Source organism: Melanostigma gelatinosum, assembly GCF_949748355.1.
Source record: "Melanostigma gelatinosum genome assembly, chromosome: 22".
Lineage (NCBI taxonomy): Eukaryota > Metazoa > Chordata > Actinopteri > Perciformes > Zoarcidae > Melanostigma > Melanostigma gelatinosum.
The window spans coordinates 14,016,286-14,039,804 of NC_136655.1; the positions used below are offsets into that span (position 1 = coordinate 14,016,286).

At 41.7% G+C, this 23,519-nt stretch overlaps 1 protein-coding gene across 1 annotated transcript in view; it reads right to left on the minus strand.

The window, feature by feature from the left end:
- Nucleotides 1–244: 244 nt before the first annotated feature.
- ntf3 (neurotrophin 3) overlaps nucleotides 245–23,519 on the minus strand; it is a 42,760-nt gene continuing 19,485 nt past the window's right edge. The window contains exon 2 of the mRNA XM_079294738.1: nucleotides 245–1,297. Within this exon, the coding sequence (XP_079150864.1) occupies nucleotides 431–1,297 (867 nt within the window). The 3' untranslated portion in view covers nucleotides 245–430. The remainder of the gene's footprint in view (nucleotides 1,298–23,519) is intronic.

Here is a 23,519-nt window from a genome sequence, read left to right on the forward strand (position 1 = left end):
GTTCATAGCTTGTTTCGTTCCTTTTTTTGTAGACATTTTCTTCCTTTACGAAGACCTCCTTCAATAAATAACACAAATATATTCATAAGTCATATATAGATAGATAAACATGTATAAACTACATGCATTTCATATAATTTAAATAATTTATATGTACAGTTCCCCCTCCCCCCCCTCCCCGGCCCCTCTCACACGAGTTCTTTCGTAACAGCGGCTCTGTGCCGGCTTGTAGATTTGCAGCGCATTAAAGTGAAATATCATTTAAACGGACCCAAGATTTCTTCAGTAGAAGTTTCATTTTAGAGTGTCGCTCTGCACCACCATGGCACATCACCCAGTGGTGGGGAGCGCCGTGAACAGGAAGTAAAATCCAATACAGGAAGTAGAACTCCAAACAGGTAGTCACCAGCGTGGGCTTGCGTGGTTTTGTTTACGTCCTGCGGCGTTTCCGTGACAATGCGCAGACGCATGAGGTGTCTATGCGTATCCACCTCCAGCCCACTGAATTGCGGACCTGCGTCAGCGCTCGGACGTACGTCTGCGTCGTCTTGCACTGCGAGTTCCAGTTCTTGTCATCGATGCCCCTGCAGCCACCTTTGAAGGGCCTAGGGGTCCGACAGCGCGTCTCATAAAAGAACTGTTTGATGTCCTGCGCGGCACTGATTTTAAATTTGGCCAGGACGATGACAGGGTAACCCCCCGTGTCCACTGCTTGGGTTTTATTCGTCACCCACTGGCTCTCGCTGTCGCACACAGAATATTCCCCTCGATAGCTCTTGTGCTCGGCGTAGCGCCTCTTCCGCGTCTTGTTTCCCGCCGCCCCGTCCAATCCGCCACTGACATAATCGTCCGTGAGGTACAGCGGCGGTGGCTGCAGTGGCGGCCGGTTGCTCAGCAGCACCCGAGGCGAGTTGTACCGCTTGTGCTGCCTGAGAACGTCCGAGTTCAACAGCATCACCTCCTGGTCGGCAGCGTCGTCGCTGCGACCCCCCGTCCCCCACTGCTCCGCATCGCCCTGCTCCTCCAAAGGTAAGTTTGCACTGAGGAGGGGGGGCAGCGTGTCCGGGGGCTTGGTGTCCTTGCTTTTCCCATGTTGACTCTGGTTCCCCCTGGTCTTCCCCCTCGTCAGATCCGCCTGAAGCAGCTCGATGATAAGGGAGTTTAAGGGGTCGGGACTCGGCTGTTGCTGCTGTTGCCCCTGGCGTCTGCTGTCCATGTTGGTCGCCTGGATACCATAGAGGTACACGAGGACCATCACATACAGCAGGATGGACATCACTAGATTCACCTGAAAGATCTGCAGAGAACGAGAGAGAGACCATTTTAATAGATGCTATACTCCTGGTTGTCTTCATTACAGCAATGAAATACAGTTTTTTTTGTGAATTCACATTTAACACAATCCGTCTCCAGGGAGGGGAGAGGGGAAGGTGTGAGGCAAAGAAACTGCACGAGACAACGTACCCTCATACAATGGTGCGTATGATATCTTATGATAAGTTATTTTTTTAAATTGTGCCCATTCAACACAATCGATCAGAATCTCTTTAGGCAACACAACTACTTGGTTTAGGTAAAGAATGGTTTCGGCTAAATCAGTTCTTGTCATAGATCATGCTCTCGGCTGTTGGTTAAGCACGTAAGTCACGTAACAAAAGTTTAGTAAAAGTCAACGTTGACTTGGTTTCATACAAGACACAAACATGGTGAAAGTCCTGTGTTTGCTTGAAGCAACCTCCTCCCGACACTGACTTTGTTGCTCTTTATATTGCATCGCCTGCCACTTTCCTAGAGGCAGCCCCTTGCACTTCCTGGCTCACGATCTCACGGGTTAAATAGGAATTACAGTCCCTCACATTGGTCAAAGCAAGAACAGTGAAGGAGAACAGCATGCCGTTTATAAAAACAACAGGAAGTGCATCATTGTAATATGATGCATGTAATCCCGTTCATTTGTCCGCTCATTTACAGGACAGATGTTGCAGCAGCAGCAGGTCAATTCAGTGTGGCTTACACTTCCTGAGGATATCATTTTCTCCAATGTCTTATAACTTCAGAACTGAGAATCATGCCTTTTTAAAGTTTTCTTCCAAAGTAAAGTATTCCAGTTCCTAGTTATCTACAAGTCTACGTTTACATTGAAAACAGGAACCTCTAATAGCTTTTGTGGCTCTGTGGGAACGTTTTTGGCTTGAACTCAGTTACCACAATGTAAATAACAGCAGCAACCGTGCTGCTCCATGTACAGCATACCTTGTAGCCAAAAAAACACTTACAATTGTGCTCGGAGTAGTACATTTAAACGCTTGACACGAGCATGAAACCTGGCTCACACACACACACACACACACTTTGCTGTCTCGCCAAAGGGTGTCGCTGTCTCTTATTCACAGTAATTGTTTTTTTAAAATGCAGTTGTAGTCTACTTGGCAGTGTTGTGATTGTATGGTTGCCAGTCCAAATCAGGGGAGGAGCAGGATGATTCTTGGAGATGACGCCCTGCTCCATATTGAACAGCGTCTACTGCAAGACCATCGTAACCCAATACTGTTGGATAATTAGTGCAATAGCCTACTTACTTTTTCTTTCGTTAGCTTAGGATTTCAATAAGACAAAGTGCTCGTCTGTGATGAACAATCAGAAAGTTTTTAAACTTTTTGTTGAAATACAAAACGCACTGAACACTGTCTTCATAAGTACTTTTGAAATGTTAGTCAAGGCTTGCATCACAACACGGCAGCTGCTGTGCTACGGCTCTTGTCTTACTTCCTCCAGTCGGAGCCAAAAATGAAATGATGACAGACGAGCCACACCTGAGGTGTCTACTCTTACGGTATCATCTGTCATCTCTTGACTCTCATTTACTCTCACATTTCACTTGGGCGCACCCAGTCATCTGATCGAACCGAAAGAGCTCCATCTTTTCTACTTGATTTAGGACGATTGCTCCAAGAGGAGTTTTTAAAATCCTGTGGTGATCAGTAGGAGTTCATAGTATGACATAGTGTCAGAGAGCATTTTTCTCATGTTTGTGTTTGTCTGTGTACGCTCCCAAAAGCAGATGTTTCGGCACCACATGCTTGTTCCCAATCAGCATGGGTCAGGATGTGCTGGTGGTGTAAAACCACAGGGAAGAGTTGTTACCACTTACCGCAGCTGTTTGTGTCTTTCTGATATTTCTTTCACGAAAGCTGACTAGCCTCCACTTATTAGCATTGTCCAACTGCAGCCACTGTCTTTTACTGTTGGCCATCGGACAACCTCATTTGCACATACAGCAGAAAGCATTCATTTGGAGTCATGTTTCTTACCGACTGACAAAATCCAATAATCTCCATTTAGCTCTATTTTTGTCTCCACCAACTCCTGAAGGAAATATCTGGCTCTTTAGCTGCTAATTGTTCAACTACATTCACATAAATTCATGTGTCTGCAGTTTGGTGCTGGGCAGGTAGCATACAATGAGTTATCAGAACTTGTTCACTAGGAACCACTACTTGTTACGGATGAAAGCGACACGGATGAGAGCGGTGAGACTGAACCAAAGGTAAGGTTCATCTTGGAGTAAAGGCAAAGATAAGTTTAATGAACAACTTCTTAGTTTTTGGTTTTGCTAGCATATCCAAATAAGTGTTGAGTCAATGCGAGCCGACTGTTTGCCGCAACAATTAGGGAACATTCAACAAGTTTGGTAACCTTCTTAACTGTCCATGTAAGCGGTTTAAAAGTAACTCTCCATCCTCTCTTCAGCACTTTTATTGCAAACATGCTCCAGCCACCAATGTCTGGAATTCTCATCAGCTGTCAGTTAATAGACAAATTCTCTTTCTCTGCGTTATGGCCGACAGCACAGTAAAAACAATGAAACCATGCGGCGTTCCCTTTTAACTCATCGGGTGCTTTACGATCCTCGAAGACGAGTCGTCTGTGTTTTATTGTGGCCAACATGACTAGTTGGTTTTGACGTAGAGGGGTTTCTAATAGTTGTGACCACCTTAAATAATACACATTTTTAAACCCTTAACTATTACAAAAAGGACAGAGGCTCCTCTGATTGTCACAGCACAGGCCATGTGAGGCTCACAAAAGATCTGCTCCCCTAACCCTGATCCATAAACAACAAGGTTCCGGTTACTTCTTAATAAGCTGGGGTTACGCTTCGCAGCTATACATGCAGTGAATGTGTTTACGTGAATATGAAGGAAAAAGGTCAATGATGTATGCACGGTCGTACAGTATTTCTCCACTACGCCAAAACGCTAACCAGTATGTACTAGTTTTAATATAAAAATTGTTTTATTATGGGCTAGCATACTTTTCTCCTGTGTCACCATGTGTAATTATAGTATTCCCACAGAAAAGCAGGTGGTGATGCACATTTAATGTTTCACATAAGTTGTGCAAGGCACAGACGCCGATTTGTTCTCACGCCCAACTCGTAAAATACCGACGCCTGATCAGTGACCCTGTGCTTCAAACTGTGACACTCTCGCTACTTCACAGGCGATGCACAGTTTCCTCTAGTCACATGCACATACAGTCCCCTTTCAAAATAAACTTCAAATGGACAAACAGATGGCCACCAACTAAAAGAGGTGATTTGTTCCCATCAACAATGTTATGGCTGGATGATACAACTGTTGGAGGGATGGAGGGGCATCTGTTCAGCAGCAATGTCACCTTACAATCAATGGCTCAGGAAGGACAACAACACACACACACACACACACACACACACACACACACACACACACACACACACACACACACACACACACACACACACAACAGCTCATTTCTCTCTGTTTCTGTCCAAAGAGAAGTATCAATTTGAATATTGGAAACTGCTCAAAGTCATGTGCACTTGCACAAACTCGTACTTTCACACTCTCAAGGACCATCTTGGACTCACAACCTTGGCAAGTCTTAACCCTCAAACAACCCCTTCTTCTCAGAGTCATAACACTGTCAAACATGATCACACACGCCCACAATGTTGGAACATTAGTCACGTTCAAGCATTCATAAATCCCTTTACTTTTTGTGGGTTGCCTTCATCAGAAAACACGTCACCCGTAGGCCTGTGACTCAATGTATACGAAACGCTCTCGAGTTACAGTGGTGGGGAAAACCCTGCTGTTTATTCTGGCGTCCTGTTGGCTGAAATGTTAGTGACATTCTTATGTCAACAAACACACGTGCAAACACAACAGGCAAGGTCAGCAAAAATGATTCGAGGTCATGATCATGTATCGTCCGATAAGTCGATAGACTGTAGTACTCACTGTGACGGGCCTCGTTACATGCAGGCTCATAACAACATGCCGCCGCCCCCCCCCCCCCCCCCATCTGGGAATCTCCTCCCACGACTTGAGAACTTCTTTTGCAAGCGTGTGCCATATCTTTCTCGCCATTTAAGGCAGATTTGGCGGGAGGTGGGCTTAAAGAGGCGGGCGTTTCAGACAGACAGTGAATACAGGTTTATTCAGATAGACAGTGTGAGAAAAATAATGTGGTTGTTTTATCATTAAAGCATGTAAACATGTTTTAGGAACCAGAAATACAAGTATGTGCCTGAAAATGAGCATGCTATGTCCCCTTTAATTGAATTAAAAGCACTGGGGGCCGTGTTTTTTATTACTATTTGCCTTGCGACTCAGCCTGGAACACTCTGTCCTTAAGAGAAGCACATGCGATTAGCCCCTCGCGGCATTTTGACAATTTGACATTACCACTTATTGTGACACAAACTTTTAGTTTTTAGCTCAATTTCTTTGCCACTGCTTTGGTGATTAAATCCAAATGAAGGAATAAGGATCTCTCTGTTAATCAGGCGCCTGACCCGTGAACTCTGCACCCAGTGAGACAAATTCATTTCCACTCCTGCTGCCACAGTCACTGCAGGACAAGCCCTGACAGTAGTATACGGTGTTGACATTCAGACCCGTGCAGGCTAACAAAGCACAGCGATAACTTCCTCAGTGGGCAGAGTGATAATGAGACTGTGTGTGTGTGTGTGTCCTGCATGTCCTGCGTTTCTATGCTTTTTGTACAGGACAAGAGTCTGCACAAGGACGGGGAAATGAGGAAACACCTCCCCACTGAGGACACTTTGCCCGTCCTCACCTCTACAAAAACTTATTTTGGGACTTGGGTTTAGGGTTAGGTTTATAATTAGGTGTTGGTTTAACGTGAGGGAATACATGTAGTCGTCGAAAGTCAAAGTGTGTGTGAGAGGGATGCTGGGAAGAATAAGAAGGCTGACAGATGTTAATGCTCCCGAAAGAAAAGAAAATATATCGGTGTGATTGTCAGGATATTATCAGTCCACCTGTTTCATAGGCATGAAGGTGAATCTAATAACAGACACACTATTATATTATATTTATATAACATATTATGTCAAATGTGTGACCACAGAGCTGATAATGAATGGCAAACTCATTTTGCTCGTTTCCATGTCTGTCAGTCTGCCTTTGTGTGATGGGAAGCAGCATGTAGTCAATGCAAGATAATATAATAATCAAGCTATGTCAATATAATAAAATAGGACAATCGACAGGATGCATTATAAGCTGATTGACATTAGAAAATCTAATTAGAATAGTGAGAACAAGTCCAAACAGTATTTCATTTCCCTAATTCTCTTTCTCTTCCTGAGTAAAAGCTATACATCTTTCACATTATATTTTGACTTGTGTAAGTCATATAATATCTCATTTGCACACAGTTCAAACCCAAATTATGAACTTTAACAATAATAGATACAAACGCGCCACACGGTCAGCCATGCTTTCAGGAGAAGGGGGTGTGGCTCGACTGCAGTCCACTTTGGATGATGTGGAACACTGTGATTGGCATACAGACATCCAATCAAATAAGTCTTTGCATTTGGGTGGCGTCAGATGACAGTACTCATAGATCTAGACGTCCTAGAAGGGTGTTATGTCCGTTGGAATGGACAAGGGATCTGAACAGGTGTAACATGCATGACAACGGGATGAAAAGACAAAGAAGGTGTCTGGGAAGACTATGTTGTGTTGTCTGTTGTTACAGTTAAGAAGTCAGAAGCCAGTATGCTTCCAATAAAGTACTTATGAAACAGCTACAGGTGCATAACCAGCACCTTCTGGACTTGGAGGGCTTGAGATGCTGTGAGATAAGATTTTCTTCATCCCGAGGGAAACTGTTGTGCAACCAGTGGCGGCTGGTCAATAGAGGGCCATGGGGCATGGCCCCACCATGAGCCACACAAAAAAAAATTGTCAATATTTGTGTTTTTGAACTATGGAATGTATCCAGTAATGTGTGTAAAATATGATATCTGCGCAAAATATATGCTTTTCCTGCTCGTCCTCTCCGCCTGTGTGCTCTCTGCTCGTCCTCTCTGTCTGTGTGCACGACACTCTGAGAACGCGCAGCTTGGGGGGCCTGATCGTTTTGGCCCAAAAGAGACGGGTCTATGAAGCAGTTTAGCCAATTGCTGATTCAAGATATAAATGAGTGACATACAATTTAGCCAATCAGCACCCTCAAATAGATTCAGCTGTGGGCCAGAACGATCAGGCCCCCCTCGCTGCGCGTTCTCGTCAGGAGAAGTCTCTACAGGCGCCCGCGCCAGTGCGAGCACTCCTCCTCCAACCCCCGTTTGAGAGGAGAACTTTGAGGAGATTCTGCAGCCAAAGAGCTGATATCAGATCAGCCTGACCTCACAATCAGACAGCAGACTCGCGGGAAAGGGAAGCAGTACATGCGGAGCTTCTGTACTAGCTGTACACCAGACAGGTTTGGCTAGCTGGATGACGTCATGCTAATAACTTATTTAGCTTTTTAAAACAACGGGGACGGATCCAGCACGGACAGTTACGGGAGTGAGGGATGAGGAGGTAAGGAAACATGAGAACACCAGGGTAGGGAGTGAGGGATGAGGAGGTAAGGAAACATGAGAACACCAGGACACACATGAGAACTCTGTCAAGCTACATATGAGACAAAGTGAACATCTTTTATTCTACAGAGTTGTCCTCAGTCTCATCTGCTTAACTTGGTCATGGAGGCATCAACATGTAATAGAGATGTTAAATTAACAGTGAAAACTCATCATAGCTTAATTTAACATCAGTATTCATAATTACACTTCATGTTTACTTCTCCTGATCTTTACCTCCTATAACAAGGTCCATAGGGGCATCTCAATAAATAAACATGTTATATTATATTATATAAGTGTTATTTACTGATTGTTTTCGTGTTGGAATACATGTTAAATATTTAACTGCCAAGTAATAATGCGTGTTTGATACTTTAATTTTTTTGCATTAAATCATACTGGGATGTTTGCTGAAATTGATAGGATGGCCCTACCTAGAACATTTTCCACCAGCCGCCACTGTGTGCAACACTTCTACAGTAGAAAAGAGTGCAAATACAAAATATACAATATCAATAAGGTGCGAATTCAAAATCAACACAATGACAAGAAATAAAAGCAGGTTAACTATATTTGCGTAATGTGTGTTGTGTCAAATCTGAAGGAAGTGTATTTGATTATTTCACAATGTTCAGGATTATGTCCATTATACTTCACATGTATCCCAAACTGGAGTATTACTGAAACCAAGACGGGTTGAGATCTGGCAAACAGAGAAGCGGTAACACTTAATAATAACCATCATTAATACATTGTAAATTGATCATTTATTAAAATGAAGTTGATAATTATTTTACTGTTGATAAACAATGAAATGATAATTAATGTTTACCTATTATTAGTAATTCTAAACTTTGTTATTTCAATGGTTATTTGAACACTTTGTTTATGGTTCATAATTGGTTTGTTGACCAGTATGCATTATTTACAGCTGATGATTATATTTAGGGGTGTAACGGTTCACAAAATTCACGGTTGGGTTGGGTACGATACAGTGGAGCCACGGTTCGGTATGTTTCGGTACAGTAGAAAACTAAATGCCAGAGAAATGTACTTGATTTTAAAATATATTTATTCATTAAAACTAACATCATAAAGTTATTCTTTGACTTTGAACAATGATGGAACTATACCTGAGTGACCCATCTTCTGGGGTGTCTTCTTAGCAACACATAATCCTTATAGTGTCTAGGGTCCCCTATTTCGGAGACCCTCTGTGTAGACAGACATGTGTACACTGTGTATACTAGTCTGTGTATAATTCACTTTTGCGAAACGAATAAAAAATGTATAAAAATACCTGTGTAACAAAGAGATTCTGGGCGAAACAACCATGGGAGCCATTTTACACATTGCAAAACACAATTATACATGAACTAAGATCATATCTAGAAGAATACTACAAGTTTTACCACAAAACCACGTTTTTCTGGGCAAAAAACTGCAGTACTATACTCTTTGTTTTGGTCTCTGATGAGAAAGCACGGAGCGATTTTGATGGATGAACACATCCAGAGGGCCGTGGTTCGACCCCGCTTCGTGTATCGTTTTCGAAATGACTCTTTCAAACCGTTCAAAAGTTATGGGGGTTCATACCAATATCAGCCACAGGTCATGACAAAAAATATTGGGGAAACCAACTTACGTTTTGATGATTTTATGGACGAAAAACTGATCTATTCCAGTGGATTTTGGCACAGCTGTGTCCCCCATGTTCTGATGTGTGTTTGTGAGTGATATCACTGCGCTGGTTTACTGAATGAGGAAATGGCACCCGAAACCGTGAGCTGGACCAATCCATTTAGGGAGGGTTTCAGATTTTTAGTCAGTAAACAGACAATGAGATTGTCAAACACCCCCGCATGGCTCCCGTTGGACTAGCCCACATCGAAAAAGATGTTTTTTGTGCAGATCAGCCAAACACAGCCGAATCTAGGAGTCACAGACACAAATTATGATTCATATATATTTATGATTGACAGATATGACATTCATAACTGCTCAAATTTATTCCAAATGGTGTCAAACTGCTTTATTAGGATTATTGAACACTCTTAGTGATAAGAAAATTGAATATGTAGTTAATATTTAGTTATATAGTATATACAATTATAATACAGCAATGCAACTGCTGGTTCCGAAAATCTAAATTGTGCTTGAATCAGACCATTTATGCTGGCCTGCTTCACTCAATCGAAGTAAAATATGTTGTGGGGACATGTAAAACGTGTTGTTCTATGTCTGTGGCATAATTTTAGGCCAAGGCAGGCATTATTTAAAAAACATTTTTTTCAATACAAGTGCTTTTTTTCAGGCGAACCTGGAACTTTTTCAATTTGAGCTGTGCCATAAGTGTATCAGTTATTAACCAGTAACATATACACAATATTTACACAATTGAACACATCTCACAAGTGTTACCAGTATTCTGGCATCAAAATTATTAAAATAGACCTTGTAGTTAGAGTTCTGGACTCTCTTGAGTATGGGTATGCAATTTTCGAGCAGAGGCCTAAAAATAGGGCTGGTGTTTAAAGCATAAAAAACAAAAACTGCCTCATGTTATGTGGTATTGTTTCTTACATCTTGCTTACATCTTGTATTGTTACTTACATCTTGCAAAAGATATTTTTAATCTCAATGGGACTACCTCGTTAAATAAAGGTTTAAATTTAAAATTTAAAATTTAAATTTTTTAAAAATTCAAACGTATTGTTTGGTTCGTCATGCGTACCGAACCATGAGCCACGTACCGAACGGTTCAATACGAATACGCGTATTGTTACACCCCTAATTATAATACTGAGTTAAATACTTTGTAAAGCGTCTGTACAAATTATTGAGATAGATTGGAAATATTTTGGCTGCCTTTCAACATGGCGACACCAGATTCCGCGGTTTAGCTAACAACGGAACGAACTGCAGTCCGTTGTCGTTGTGCGCTTTTCCCATTCAACCCCAACCACCACCCCACGATGACGGGCTTTTTTCCTTCGCCTTCGAATGTGACCTTTCAGATCAGGTATGTTTACCTGACGTGTTTGAACAACCCTCCAAAACAACCAGTTTGTTGAAGTCCAATCCCAGCCTTTACTGTCTCTGCTGTCAGTTGAAACCGATATCCGATGACGTTACAACCTGGTTGTTCCTCTAAAACGCCCCATTTGGAAGCACTTGAAGCAGCGTTCTTTATAGCTTGAGGTCTGAGCGAGTCCCAGATTTTTTGGTGGATTTGAATTGTTCCCTCGGCCAAAAGGGTCAGAACATTTTCTCAGCCCACAGAGGGCCGTGTAATCCTTTTAGCTGTAACGTTGCCCCCACTGAATCTGATTCAGAGCGTGCTGGTTGCCTGCGCTGTGTTCGTACTGTAAATGACTAACGGAGCAGGTTTGGGCAAGAAGACACATCTGAAGCCTCGGGGGAACTCACAAAATATCTGCAGGTCATCAAAGATTCCTTAGAGTTTCAGTATTCGTGATTGGGTGCTCGTTACCAGCCGGTTGTTTTAGGGTGAGGTCACCGTCAGCACCTCCTCAGAAAGCTTAGTTTTCCTTAAACTGATCTTAAACAAGTAGGGGATCCGACACAGCAGCACGCAGGCTTACAAGAAAACTCACCGGGTGCCTGAGTGTTGTACTTTACACTTCAATGGGTAATTGCTCAAGGAAAATCTATTTTTCATGTGATTTTCAGATGGTACTGTGGCCTGAAAATAGTTACAGAACTGTGAAACTGGAATGCACGGTTTCGGGGCTTTGTCGCCCCGCAACCACCACAATGCCCCTTGTGACTCCCATTAGCGTAACATGAATATTTGCGAGATGTTTTTTCTGGCATTGTTTTTTATTGCCTGCGAACCAGACCGCTTATCCTGGATGACTATTCTAGGCTATGTTAGCATGCAGATGTTAGCATCGGTGTGGCTACACAGGAGGCGTTTCTGTTTTCCAGTCGGCTCCGTCACAAGCATCTGACAAGAACCAATCCGCTTCTGTTTTAATCAATCCGGCTACGCAGTCCTCAAAACAGCATGTTTGTTACCACACGTATCGACAATTCTGTATTTTGCATTGCTCAGGTCAATTTCTCAATCTGCAGAGTGAGGCCGAGTGCATTTGTGGACGGCCCAGCATCAAGCAGTTGGAGGTTTGTTAGCGATTGTAATGGTTCAGTCAACACAGGAACTTCGAAAGAAAATCGGGAGTCTGCAAAAATCGGAATCAGAGCATTAGACTTTAAACAAAAATCAGAAATCGGAATCAGCCCAGAAAATTTGCAACTGATGCATCCCTGGTATCATGTGCCTAAATCCCAATAGTCAATGATAATGTATCATTTTCAGTACTGGTTGTCATTACATCACATGTCCACACAAAAAGCTGCACATGTCGGCACTTATAACACATTTCAATCTTGCACATGTGCAGCGACAAATCTGATCCGAAAGAGAACAGCAACCTCCGAGACATCGATATGTCTTCATGGACAAGCAAAAGGTTCCTTTCTGACAGCCTAATCTCAGTTTCTGACATGGAGACATTGGTTTCAGGCACTTGTATCTGCTTTCTTGTCCTCTCAGTCACCCAGAGCTCACAGATGAGGGGTTAGAACGTAACTGACCGGTAAATTGAAGGATCCCCCATAAGACTGAGCTTCGTCTTCGACATAACAGTCCAAATAAGGCCGCTTCACTCGCACACTTTGGCAATCAACTTGCCCTCACAGCTCCGAGCTGCTGACTCTACAACTCATCAGTCACCACAATGACTAAGGATGAAGTGTTTTCTCTACCTTGATTCAATGACACACAAGGGAAAGCTCAGGGCTTGAGTCATTTGGATAAGCTTTCACCTCAGCCGGTGGCAAAGGATGGAGAAGAACAGAGGGGGGTAGTTGGGACATAAGAGGGTGTGGAGGAAAGGATGACAGGAGGGGAAGAAGCCATTATGAGGATAAAAAGGGAGATGTGTTTAATGATGAGGGCAATTAATCATCGTCATGTACAAATGTGGAAACACATTGTCTAATCTAGTTGGATGTTGTATATACAGTATGTACAAATATATGAAATGAACAATCAGCAGCCTGTAATAACAAAAGGAAAGACTTGCCGTGGCGCATTACAACAAGTAGAAATAGCTGCAGGACTTTGTAATGCCATTTAGCAAGATCTGATGTAACTGTTCTCTGTGCATTTCAGGAAGAGCTCTTCCTAAGAGCAAAATAGGGTACGACCCTGGCTAACCGCCCGTTGCCAAGGACTTAAGTTAAAATAGAATACCAGCAGATGTGGTGTGTGTGCAATGTAAAAGGTGGAGCCTGGGCACAGACTACAGCGTACATTTAGGTCAAACATGGGACAGGTGGTGCAAATACTAAGTTTCCCATCTACTATTCAATAAATACTCTCTTGTGTCTTTTCTTCTACTATTTCTTAATTCTATCTTCACGATTTGTATTTCCATTAAAGAAGCCATTATTCAATAACTTAAATCCAGTCGGCCAGGGAGGAACGCAATGACCTGCTAGTACACACACAAAGAGAAAGAACCACGTTATATTTAACATGTTAATCAAAAGCCAAAATGTTTGCAGAGGGCATCTGTGGGGACATCGTGTTCAAATGAAATACAAGTAAAAATGTCCACTGAGAAAAATAAGATTTCACTTTTCGAAGAACAAAGGTAACAATGTTTGTCTCCACCGTCCCTTTATAGTTTCAACTAAGCCTGCCCCCCTCCCCCTGACATTATCCCCCCTTCATCTGCTCATATTTATCCTCACCTCACTCCTTGTCCTTTTCTCCATCCGCCTGTCTCTGAAGCCCCATTCACAGACAGGAAGTGTATCAATGTGTATCAATTTGCTTTTCAAATTGTACTTACATTTTTTTTTTTTTATTTCAATTTGCGATTTAAACATTCTTCCCCAAATCCTTCATCCAATACCAGCATAGTTTATTTAGGTACGGGTGTGCATGTGTGCAGCTTCCTAAGCTCTTCCGCCATCCGTGTGTTTGCACATTTCCCTCGCCGTGTCCAAAACACCAGCGCTAATCATTCCCCCAGCAAACAGAGCTGGGTAAATTGCCAACACCCTTGGCTGGCCCGCTCTCCACGCTCACTGAAGCTGTTAATCTGATTCAAGCTCGAGTTGAAGGTTTAGAGCCGCCGCAAGTGGGGGGAAAAAAACCCCGCACATTGCACATATTGTAAATGCACAGTGAGCAGGGCGCACATGTGATACTGCCCGATGAGGTTCCATTTTACACAACAACAAAGTGTCTCTTGCACGGAGTCTGGTGTGAGCCACAAAAGGAAGCGGCGGGCTCACGCCCCCCCTGAGCTTTTAACTCCTGAGGGATTGATGCAGATAATCGGACTCAGCGTGGCAGCGTCTTCGTAAGAGAACAGACAGGTTTCCTCAGCGGACGGACTCTGTGTTTTTCGTGTGTGTGTGTGCCATGCAGGTCAAGCCCCATTATGTCATGTGCTGTTGCGGAGGGACGGGATACATGCCACCGGGCAAGGAAGCTGTGTTCCCCTGTGTCCCATAATCACTCACTGTGGCCTTGTTTTTCACTGCAGTGCATAAGTCATGCACCTTTATTGAAAGAGCACAAGTAGAGAGAACTCAAAAATGACTTTAGTGCAGTACAACACAGTTATAATGCCTTAAATGAAAAAAAAACATTGCCAAAGATAACATCAATAAGGACAAATGTAATTTCTTTTGTAATTTCTTTACAAAGAAATGGAAAAAAATGGAATCTCTGGACAACATTTTTCCAAGTGCCCACAAAAAAGGGGGGTCCCATGTGCGCTACATATTGAACTGTTCACACTTTTACAACCTCTCTTACAGCCTGCAGTTCAGTCAAGGTTTTACAAATATTTTGTCCCATAACTTGGTCTCAGCTGAGTCATTCATGGCTTCCGAGTTTGCGCTTAAGAGCAAAGAATTTAACTTTTTTTTTAATCTGATTAGTGCACACGGTATATTTTGGGCAACATTTTGAATGTAGAATAAAGTGATTTTGACAAAATATCTCTATTTTTTCGCTTAGATTTGGTCGTGATTCCTGACAGTCGTGTTCATGGACCGTGGGAAATGTGACAATCTGAGGATAATTTCTGTTCGTACAGATTCTGGCTTTGATGAATGCTGTCATTTTGGACAAAGCCACCAGCAGGTTGTGGAGTTTAGAGGGTTAAACTGACATCATCTTCCCAAATTCATTGAATACACATGCCAGGTCAACATGTAAATGATGTAAAGTTTGCGCGATATGTGAAGGGTGCACACTGTTGTTGAGGGTGTACATGAAGAGTAAAGGGTGTCTGTGTTCAGAGTGGACAATGCTGATCACTGAACAGTTTCAGATGCTGTTCAGATGGTTGACCGGGGGGGGCAGGGGGGCGTCGAAAGTATCTCGTCATCCTTTGAACTCAGGTCGACTTCGATAGTTTGGCCCTTTTTCCACCTCTGATTCCCTACATTTAATTACCTATTGGATATCGCCCCATTAATTACCCCGTCTTCAAGGGTTTTGCTTTCCAACATAGTTCTTTAATCTTCTCCATCAGCTGCCCTTTATGTCACGTCCACCATCCCGCTCTCTGCTTCTTCTCTCCCTCTCTCCCTCTCTCTCTCTCTGCTTTAACCTCTCACTGCAGAACATTAAAAAGTAAAGATATGTTTCCGTTTAGGAGTTACCGCTCTGTCTGAATGTGCAGCGGTAACCGTGCAGTAACAGTTTCACCACAAAACAAGAGAAAGTCACTCAAACAGCTTCCGAAGCCGACACACCGCTACATGCAGCAAGAGAGAGCAAGTGTGTGAGTGTGTGTGTCTGTGTGTGTGTGTGTGTGTGTGTGTGTGTGTGTGCTTCGGTGTTGTCAGTGGAGCCTGTGGCAATGTAAGTCAGATCATGTCTGGCTTTGTTGAGTTTGTGTGCCCACCATTAGGAATGCAAATCTAACGCACATAAAAGAGCGGCCTCAAACACACGGAGGGAAAAAAAGTGCGTGTGTGTGTAACTCGTATGAGCAAGAGCATGCACATTATCTCTCTAAATCCAAGTCTACTGTTCATTATCCTAGATAACCAGCAGGGTGACTTGCTTTGCCCAAAATGACAAGTTAAAAAACAAACATATAACTGACTGGCAACCTCTCTATTTTAATGTGTTTTATTTGATTCATTCTGGAACCTTATTTACATTAAAAGTACAACATGTTTTTAAATCAACTTATTAAAAAATAATTGGCTGGCCATCTGCCACCTAACCGTGGGCGAAATGTCGTAAGTCGAGTATCACTGCCATGGAGAAATGAATGAATGAACGAACAGCTGGTGTTTGTCAGACTGGTCTCCTACAAGTTAACCACACCTCCCAGATAACATTTGTTTTTGACGAACCACAAATATGTTTCCAATCATAGTCGCTGAAAGTATTCCATATTCCATATATCCATTCTAGGGAGGAGGTGATGCTCGATGAGTGAGTCAACATAGGACTTTAACCCAGGAGACTGCTCTTCTTGTCCCTTGTACAAGCAAAAGTCAACACTGACTTATTTCAATTCAACTGCGCAACTCCAATATCAAATCTACTAATTTAAAGCCCCGATCAAGCAGTTTTGTTGCAGTTTCAATTTACAACATTAACCATGTGTTTTAAAACTTCGACTGTAATACATGTATTCCATGTCATCCTGAATAACGAAGTAAAGAGATTGACAAATGCCACACGGGTTGGATGGGTGGGCAAACTGCTGTCCCCTGTGTATGTCACTTATTTGTCACGTACCTTTTGTAGTTACGTGACACCACTTACAAAGTTACTTTAACCCCAAACCACGATACTTTCCAACCAAGTCGTTTTGTTGCCCAAACCTCACCAAACGTCTGAAGTTTATTTTGAAAAGACTGTGTGCATGTAACAAGCGGAAATCAACACGTGTTGTTGAAGGAATTTAAATAGTAAAAAGTAAAATAAATGAGGAATTACTTTTCATAAGATATCATACAAACCATTGAGTAAGCAAACACATAAGGATAGCTCCTACTGAGCCTTAGAGAAACAACCCTCCAGTGTGTGAATGTGCAGAAACCCATTCCACCTGTTCTCGTGTTTGTGTGTGTGTGTGCGTGCCTGTGCCTGTCTGTGGTTGTTTGTTTTTGTTGTGTGCATGGTGGATCGTGATGAACAGAACTGAGGGCCAAAGCAAACAAACCACAACACCGGCATCGTCGCTTCAAGGCGAACGCAGAAATTTGAATTTAAATGATTTGGAAATATAGCTAATTAGAGTTTTTACATGCTAATATGTGGAACATCATGGATCAGTCCTTGAAGATTTACTGTAAACAGGCTGTAGGATGAATCCTCTTTTATTCTTTTATTTTTATTTTTTATTTTTATAAATTTTTTATTGAAAGACACGAGACAATATTAAGACAATACATAGACATAACAACAAGAGGATGACAAGAACAGTGGGATAAAAGCCAGCAAATATCATATAGTCAGTGTGTGTGTATGTATGTGTGTGTGAGAATGTCCTTGAGCCTTTTGAGATTGAGGGAAAAATATGTAAAAATAATAATAATAAAAAATAAAAAAATAAATAAATGAAAAACAGCTAAGTATGTGTGCATATGGATGTTCATGTATGCATGTACGTGGGTTTCAATTGGTTGTCCGGCAAGAAAAACAAAACAGAAATCAATAATCGTAAAAAATACACAAAAAAAAAATATCTATATACACCGGGATATATACTATACATATTTCAATATTAATAGAATGGGTGGTGTCACGTTTGCAGAAACATAGTGAGGGATGACCAGGTGGAATGATGTTCTGTTGTATTGTATGTGATGGATGAGGTTAGATTTTCCATTGAAATATACTCTATCATTAAGTTTCTCCAGTGTGCGATGTGTGTGTTATTCCTTGATTTCCAGTTCATGAGGATAGTTTTCTTGGCGAAAGTTAGGGCCACAAGGAGTAATTTGCGATTTGTTTTACTCAGATGTATTGTTGAGACGTCTCCTAGTAAGCACAGTGAAGGGGATAAAGGGACGAGGCAGCCCAGGAAGACAGACAGTGACTCAGTTATTTCTTCCCAAAAGTGATTAACTGGTGTGCAGAGCCAGGTGGCGTGAACAAAGCTATCCGGCTGTTTTGAGTGCAATGTGGACAGATACCTGATGTGAATCCCATTTGAAACATTTTTTGCCCGGTGTAATGAATTCTGTGAAGTATTTTATACTGTATTAGTTGTAAATTGGCATTTTTAGTCATGAAGTAGATGTTATTGCAGATTTGGGTCCAGAAATCAGCATCAGGAGTGATGGATAGGTCTGATTCCCATTTTCTTGATGGTATGGATGATGTTTTGTCAGACTGTGATATTACGCTACATATTTTTGAGATTAACTTTTTTGAAGAGGGGATATTAATCAATTCTGAGGTTGAGGGGGGTAATTCTAGGTTAGTGGCCTTGATGTTAAGTTTGGATTGAACGGATGATTTGAGTTGCAGATATTCCAAAAATGTATTGCTCCTGATGCCGTACTTCTGAACCAAGTGAGGGAATGAAACCATGGTGTTATTATTGAAGATGTGTTTCAGATGAGTGATGCCTTTAGCGGACCATGTGTGGAGATTTAGAGGTGTCTTGTGACTTAGAAAATCAGGATTGTTCCATATGGGAGTAAAATTTGAAGGTGCAAAAGTAATGTTAGTGATTTTGTGGAATTTCCACCAGGCTGTCAGAGTTTCTGCTGTTGTTAGTATATTGAAACAAGGATGGCGTTTGATAGATTGGCTTAAAAATGGTAAGTCAGAAATCTGAATGTCCTTACAAACTGTCTGTTCTATATCTAACCATGTGTTGTCTGATTGGCTGGGGTGGATCCATTTAAGAATGTACTGAAGTTTATTTGCTAGAGAGTAGTGAAAAAAATGTGGAGCTTCAAGTCCTCCTTGTGTTTTTGGTTTTTGTAGAGTGGCCAGTTTAATTCTTGGCGTTTTATTTTTCCAGTAGAATTGAGTAACAATTGAGTCAAGCGACTTGAACCAGGAGTGGGTGGGTTGAGATGGTATCATTGTGAATAGGTAATTTATTTTAGGAAGTATTGTCATTTTAACTGTAGCTATTCTGCCCATGAGTGATAATGGTAGGTTCATCCAGCGGAGGAGGTCGTCATTTCTTGTGTTAAGTAATGGAGTGAAGTTGAGTGTGAACAGCTCTGACAGCCTGGGGGAAATATGTATTCCCAAATACGTGATGGCACCTGTGCAGAAAGGGATAGGTGGTGTATGGGCTGCCCCATCCCAACTGGTACTATCTAATGGAAGGATGGATGATTTACTCCAGTTAATGGAGTAGTCGGAGATATTAGAGAATGATTCCATGACTTTAATAGTTTCCTGTAGTGATGAGTAGGGGTTTTGTAGGAAGAGCAATATATCATCTGCATAGAGACTGATCTTGTGATGGGTGTTGAGTGTTTGAATTCCTTTTATGTAGATGTTCTGACGAATAGCTGCAGCTAACAGTTCAATGAAAATGGTGAAAAGTGAGGCAGAGAGTGGGCATCCTTGCCTAGTCCCCCTGTGCAGTGTGAAGCTTTGTGAGGTTTGTCCATTAGTGATGACAGTGGCTGACGGTGAAGTATATAGAATTTGAACCCAGTTAATAAATGATTCCCCAAAGCCAAATCTTTGTAATGTGCTTGTGAGAAATGTCCAGTTTACTCTGTCGAAGGCTTTTTCTGCATCCAAGGAGGCTATGATGGTACCAGTTTGTTGTAATGATGAGTAATTGATTAAATTAAACAGTCTGCGTGTGTTAGTGGATGAATGTCTACCTTTGATAAAGCCGGTTTGATCTGGATGAATTATGGATGGAGTGACTTTGTCTAATCTGTGAGTTAATGCCTTAGTGATGATTATTAATATCTACATTGAGAAGAGAAATGGGACGGTAACTAGAAGGAAGAGTTGGATCTTTGTTTGGTTTGAGGAGGAGTGATATACTGGCTGTGTTCATGTTGGCTGGAAATTGCAAATTTAGTTTTATTTCAGTTATCATTTTGTTAAAGAGTGGAGCTAGAATGAACCAGAAGTGTTTATAGAACTCAGCTGGGAAGCCATCGGGACCTGGTGCTTTGTTATTGGGCATCAGATTGAGGGCAGTAAAAAGTTCGTCCTGTGTTAATGGTGAGTCAAGTCTGTTGATTTGTTCTTTGTTAAGCTGTGGTAAATCAATGCTGTTGAGAAATGAATTGATGTCTTCTTGATTTGGGTTATTTTTAGATGAATATAGATTGGCATAAAAACGTCTGAAGATTTTATTTATTTCATCGGGTGAATTTGTGGGCTTCCCTGCAGAGTCCTTGATGATTGAGATTGTTGTTTTTTCTTCATTTCGTTTAATTTGATTTGCCAGATATTTACCGGATTTATTGCTATGGTGAAAATTTTCTTGTCTAAGTCTGTGTATGAGGAATTGAGTTTTATTATTAATAATTTCATTTATTTGGAATTTGTACTTTCTTAATTCGTTCTGGGTTTCCGTTGTTGGGTTACTTGCATTAATGGTTTCGAGTCGGTTGATTTGTTGTTACAGTTGAGCTTCTTGTTGTTTTTCTTTCTTTTTTTGGTAAACAGAGAATGAGATGATTATTCCTCTAAAAACTGCTTTCCATGTTTCCCACAGAAGGGTTGGTGATGAATCCTCTTTTATTCTAAATACTTGCATATCTATTTTAGAAGTTATCCCTCCTCTGAATATACATGAAGTATAAATGCAGCAATCCTGACTGACAGATTGCAGCCTATGATGTGAAGTGCAGTAATCTCACTGGGGCGTGGTGGTGATAACGTGCCCCTAATCGGCTGGAAAAATTGAAGACTCAACTGCATGGTGTAAAGGGCATGAACAGGAAAAGTGTTTACCGGCAGTAGAGGAGTAGCGTGTTAGAGCAAGACAGCCGCCAGCCCATCTGTCTGATTAACATGAAGTAATGATGGCGGCAACCTGGTCCATGTTTGGCAGTGAGGCAGCAGAGTGGGAGCCAACCAGGAGAGATAAGCCAAGATGGGAAAGAGGATAAGAGAGAAGAAAAAGGGGGGACAGAAGGAAAAATTACAGCTATATTTGAACATCTTTAGGTTCAGCATTTTGGTTTTCCAGCCCACAAATTCCACTCTCATCAAGATAATTTTCAGTGGTGTAGCAGGCAGCTGCACCTGCCCAGCAGTTAGACAGCATCCAGGTACACAAACCTTTAACTAAAGATCTATATATAGGTCCAGACAACGCCATAATAAACTCCATCAACATAAAGGTGAACAAGTTTTGTGAAGTCAGTAACAGCATTGAAAAGAGATCTGAAGACCGTTATGTCCTCAGACTGTATCTCATACATTCAATTCTCAAATAGTGGCCTTTAGTGCCTCTTATAACAGAAAGAGGCCTTCATTTCTAATTCCCCATGTTCCCCCACTGTTAATGCAAATATAAAACTTCCTCCTTGTCTTCCTGTTGTCTTGGTAAATTCAGTAAAATGTCCATTTCCACAACACAACAGAAACAAGAGTTCATACCAGGCGCTCCACTTTTCCCCCTAAATGATGCTCAGTCACCATGAATGAAACTAAACACTTCCCTTCTGAATCTTCAGTCTCGCAGCCTTCCCTTTATATACAGGCTTTCAATTTGTGAAAAGTTTTAAACGGGGAGGAAGAAAAGACAGTGGCAGGTACATAAAAAAACAACTCTAATTTAATTTACCAGGACAGTCAGGAGAGGTATCGTGGGAAGAGGATGTCAGACAGGCAAAACGACGCGAAGGGCGAAATAAAGGTGGGAGAAGCTTAAGAAGTTGGGATAAAAACGACATGACCAAAAAAATCACTGTCTAACCTGAACTGATTGCAACTACCATCTACTGGCAGTGTTACTCTATAAAGCAAGGCAACTGCAGCCAAACACTACAGAAGGAAAGAAAACACAATCTCTCACACCACAATCTTAATGTCAGAATGGAAATGGGCAATAAGGGATATTGGCAGTCATTAGGAACTTCATCTATTTATACTGGCATCAAATACCTTGTGATATCACTCCACGGTGGAGAGATCTGCCAAATCCCGGCAGTCAAATCAAAACATGCTACTTTAGTTCAAATATCTGCTGGTAATACTTTGAGACAACAAACCTTTAATCCAGTTTTCAGTCCATGTTTTCACACAATCTGATTAGTCGTACTGGAGCACAGCTACACGGCCATTCGCAGATCATTTCAGATGCTGTTCTACAAGTGCAGATGCGCGCGTGCACGTCAGTTTACACTGCAAAGAAACCCAGATTCTCTCCATCTCTCGTAAATGTTGGAGCCTTCAATCACAGTATGTCTTCTCAAATGGCTTTGAAGGCCCCACATGTTTGCAAAGAAAACAGGACGGTAATTCTCACAGAACTGCAGCTATATAACAGCACCGGGATCACAATCGCTATCATGACCATGTATGTACTCCTACAGGGCTTTGCATGAAGCATGTGCATTGGCCCGTGCCTTTATTTTGCCTTGAAATCTGTCTACACACGAGTACCACTTGAATTACAACAAGCTTCAACGTTATTATGGAATTTTTGCCCAATGATGCCAAAAACACACTGCCTTCCCCGGCTTCAAAGGCTGTGGAAGTGGTGTACTTAACTTCTGCGCTTCCAAGTAATACCAGTGTGTGTGACAAGTCTGTTTTTAAAATGAGCAAAGCTAACTTTATGTCAGATTTGCTGAGTTAAATAAAAGTGTAATTTTAAGGTAGGGGCTGGCCAGTGCCACTTAATTACATTTGCAGTGTGCAAAACTCGATACTTCAGATCCCCTGAAAGCGTCAATCGCAAAATTTCCGTCTTTTATAAGCTTACTAATGCCCAGCAGTTTTTATTATTCAAACTGCAAAACATGATCAAATGTCTGCATGCTACGTGGTTTAAATACGTTGCAAATAGCACAGGAGGTGCTTTGATACTTACGGGGTTTTTCTTTTGTCTTATTTGTGCAGGTTGTTAGCAGCGTTACACCCTTTTCTTTGTACAAATGGCAAAATCAAACCTTTAAATAAGACAGCCACTAGAATAAAACAGGGACACAGAGGAGACGGAAGCAGCAATGCAGCAAACACAGAGGTTAGTTAATCCAGAAGAGCACAATATAAAGGTCATAGAGGGAACGTCATGTGATTAACTGATAAGAAGCGAATACATTTAATGCAGGTTAAATACTGATGAAATAAACCCTCTTTTAATAAACGATAGATCACAGAATAAAGCCATTATAAAGCCATTCCCCCTCTGAAGATATAGATTTCTACCCCATTGACAAGCATCAATCCCTGAACCAGATTTTGATTAACATGCACTGGGCTGAAAGAGACAACTGTGGACCACCAACTAAGGCTTCCCCTAAACTACTGTAAACTACTTTTGGCTCAAAAAATTAAACTTGGCAATAGGAAGAAACTATAAGTCTTTGATTAGTATTGCACCAGGTAGCATGAGCC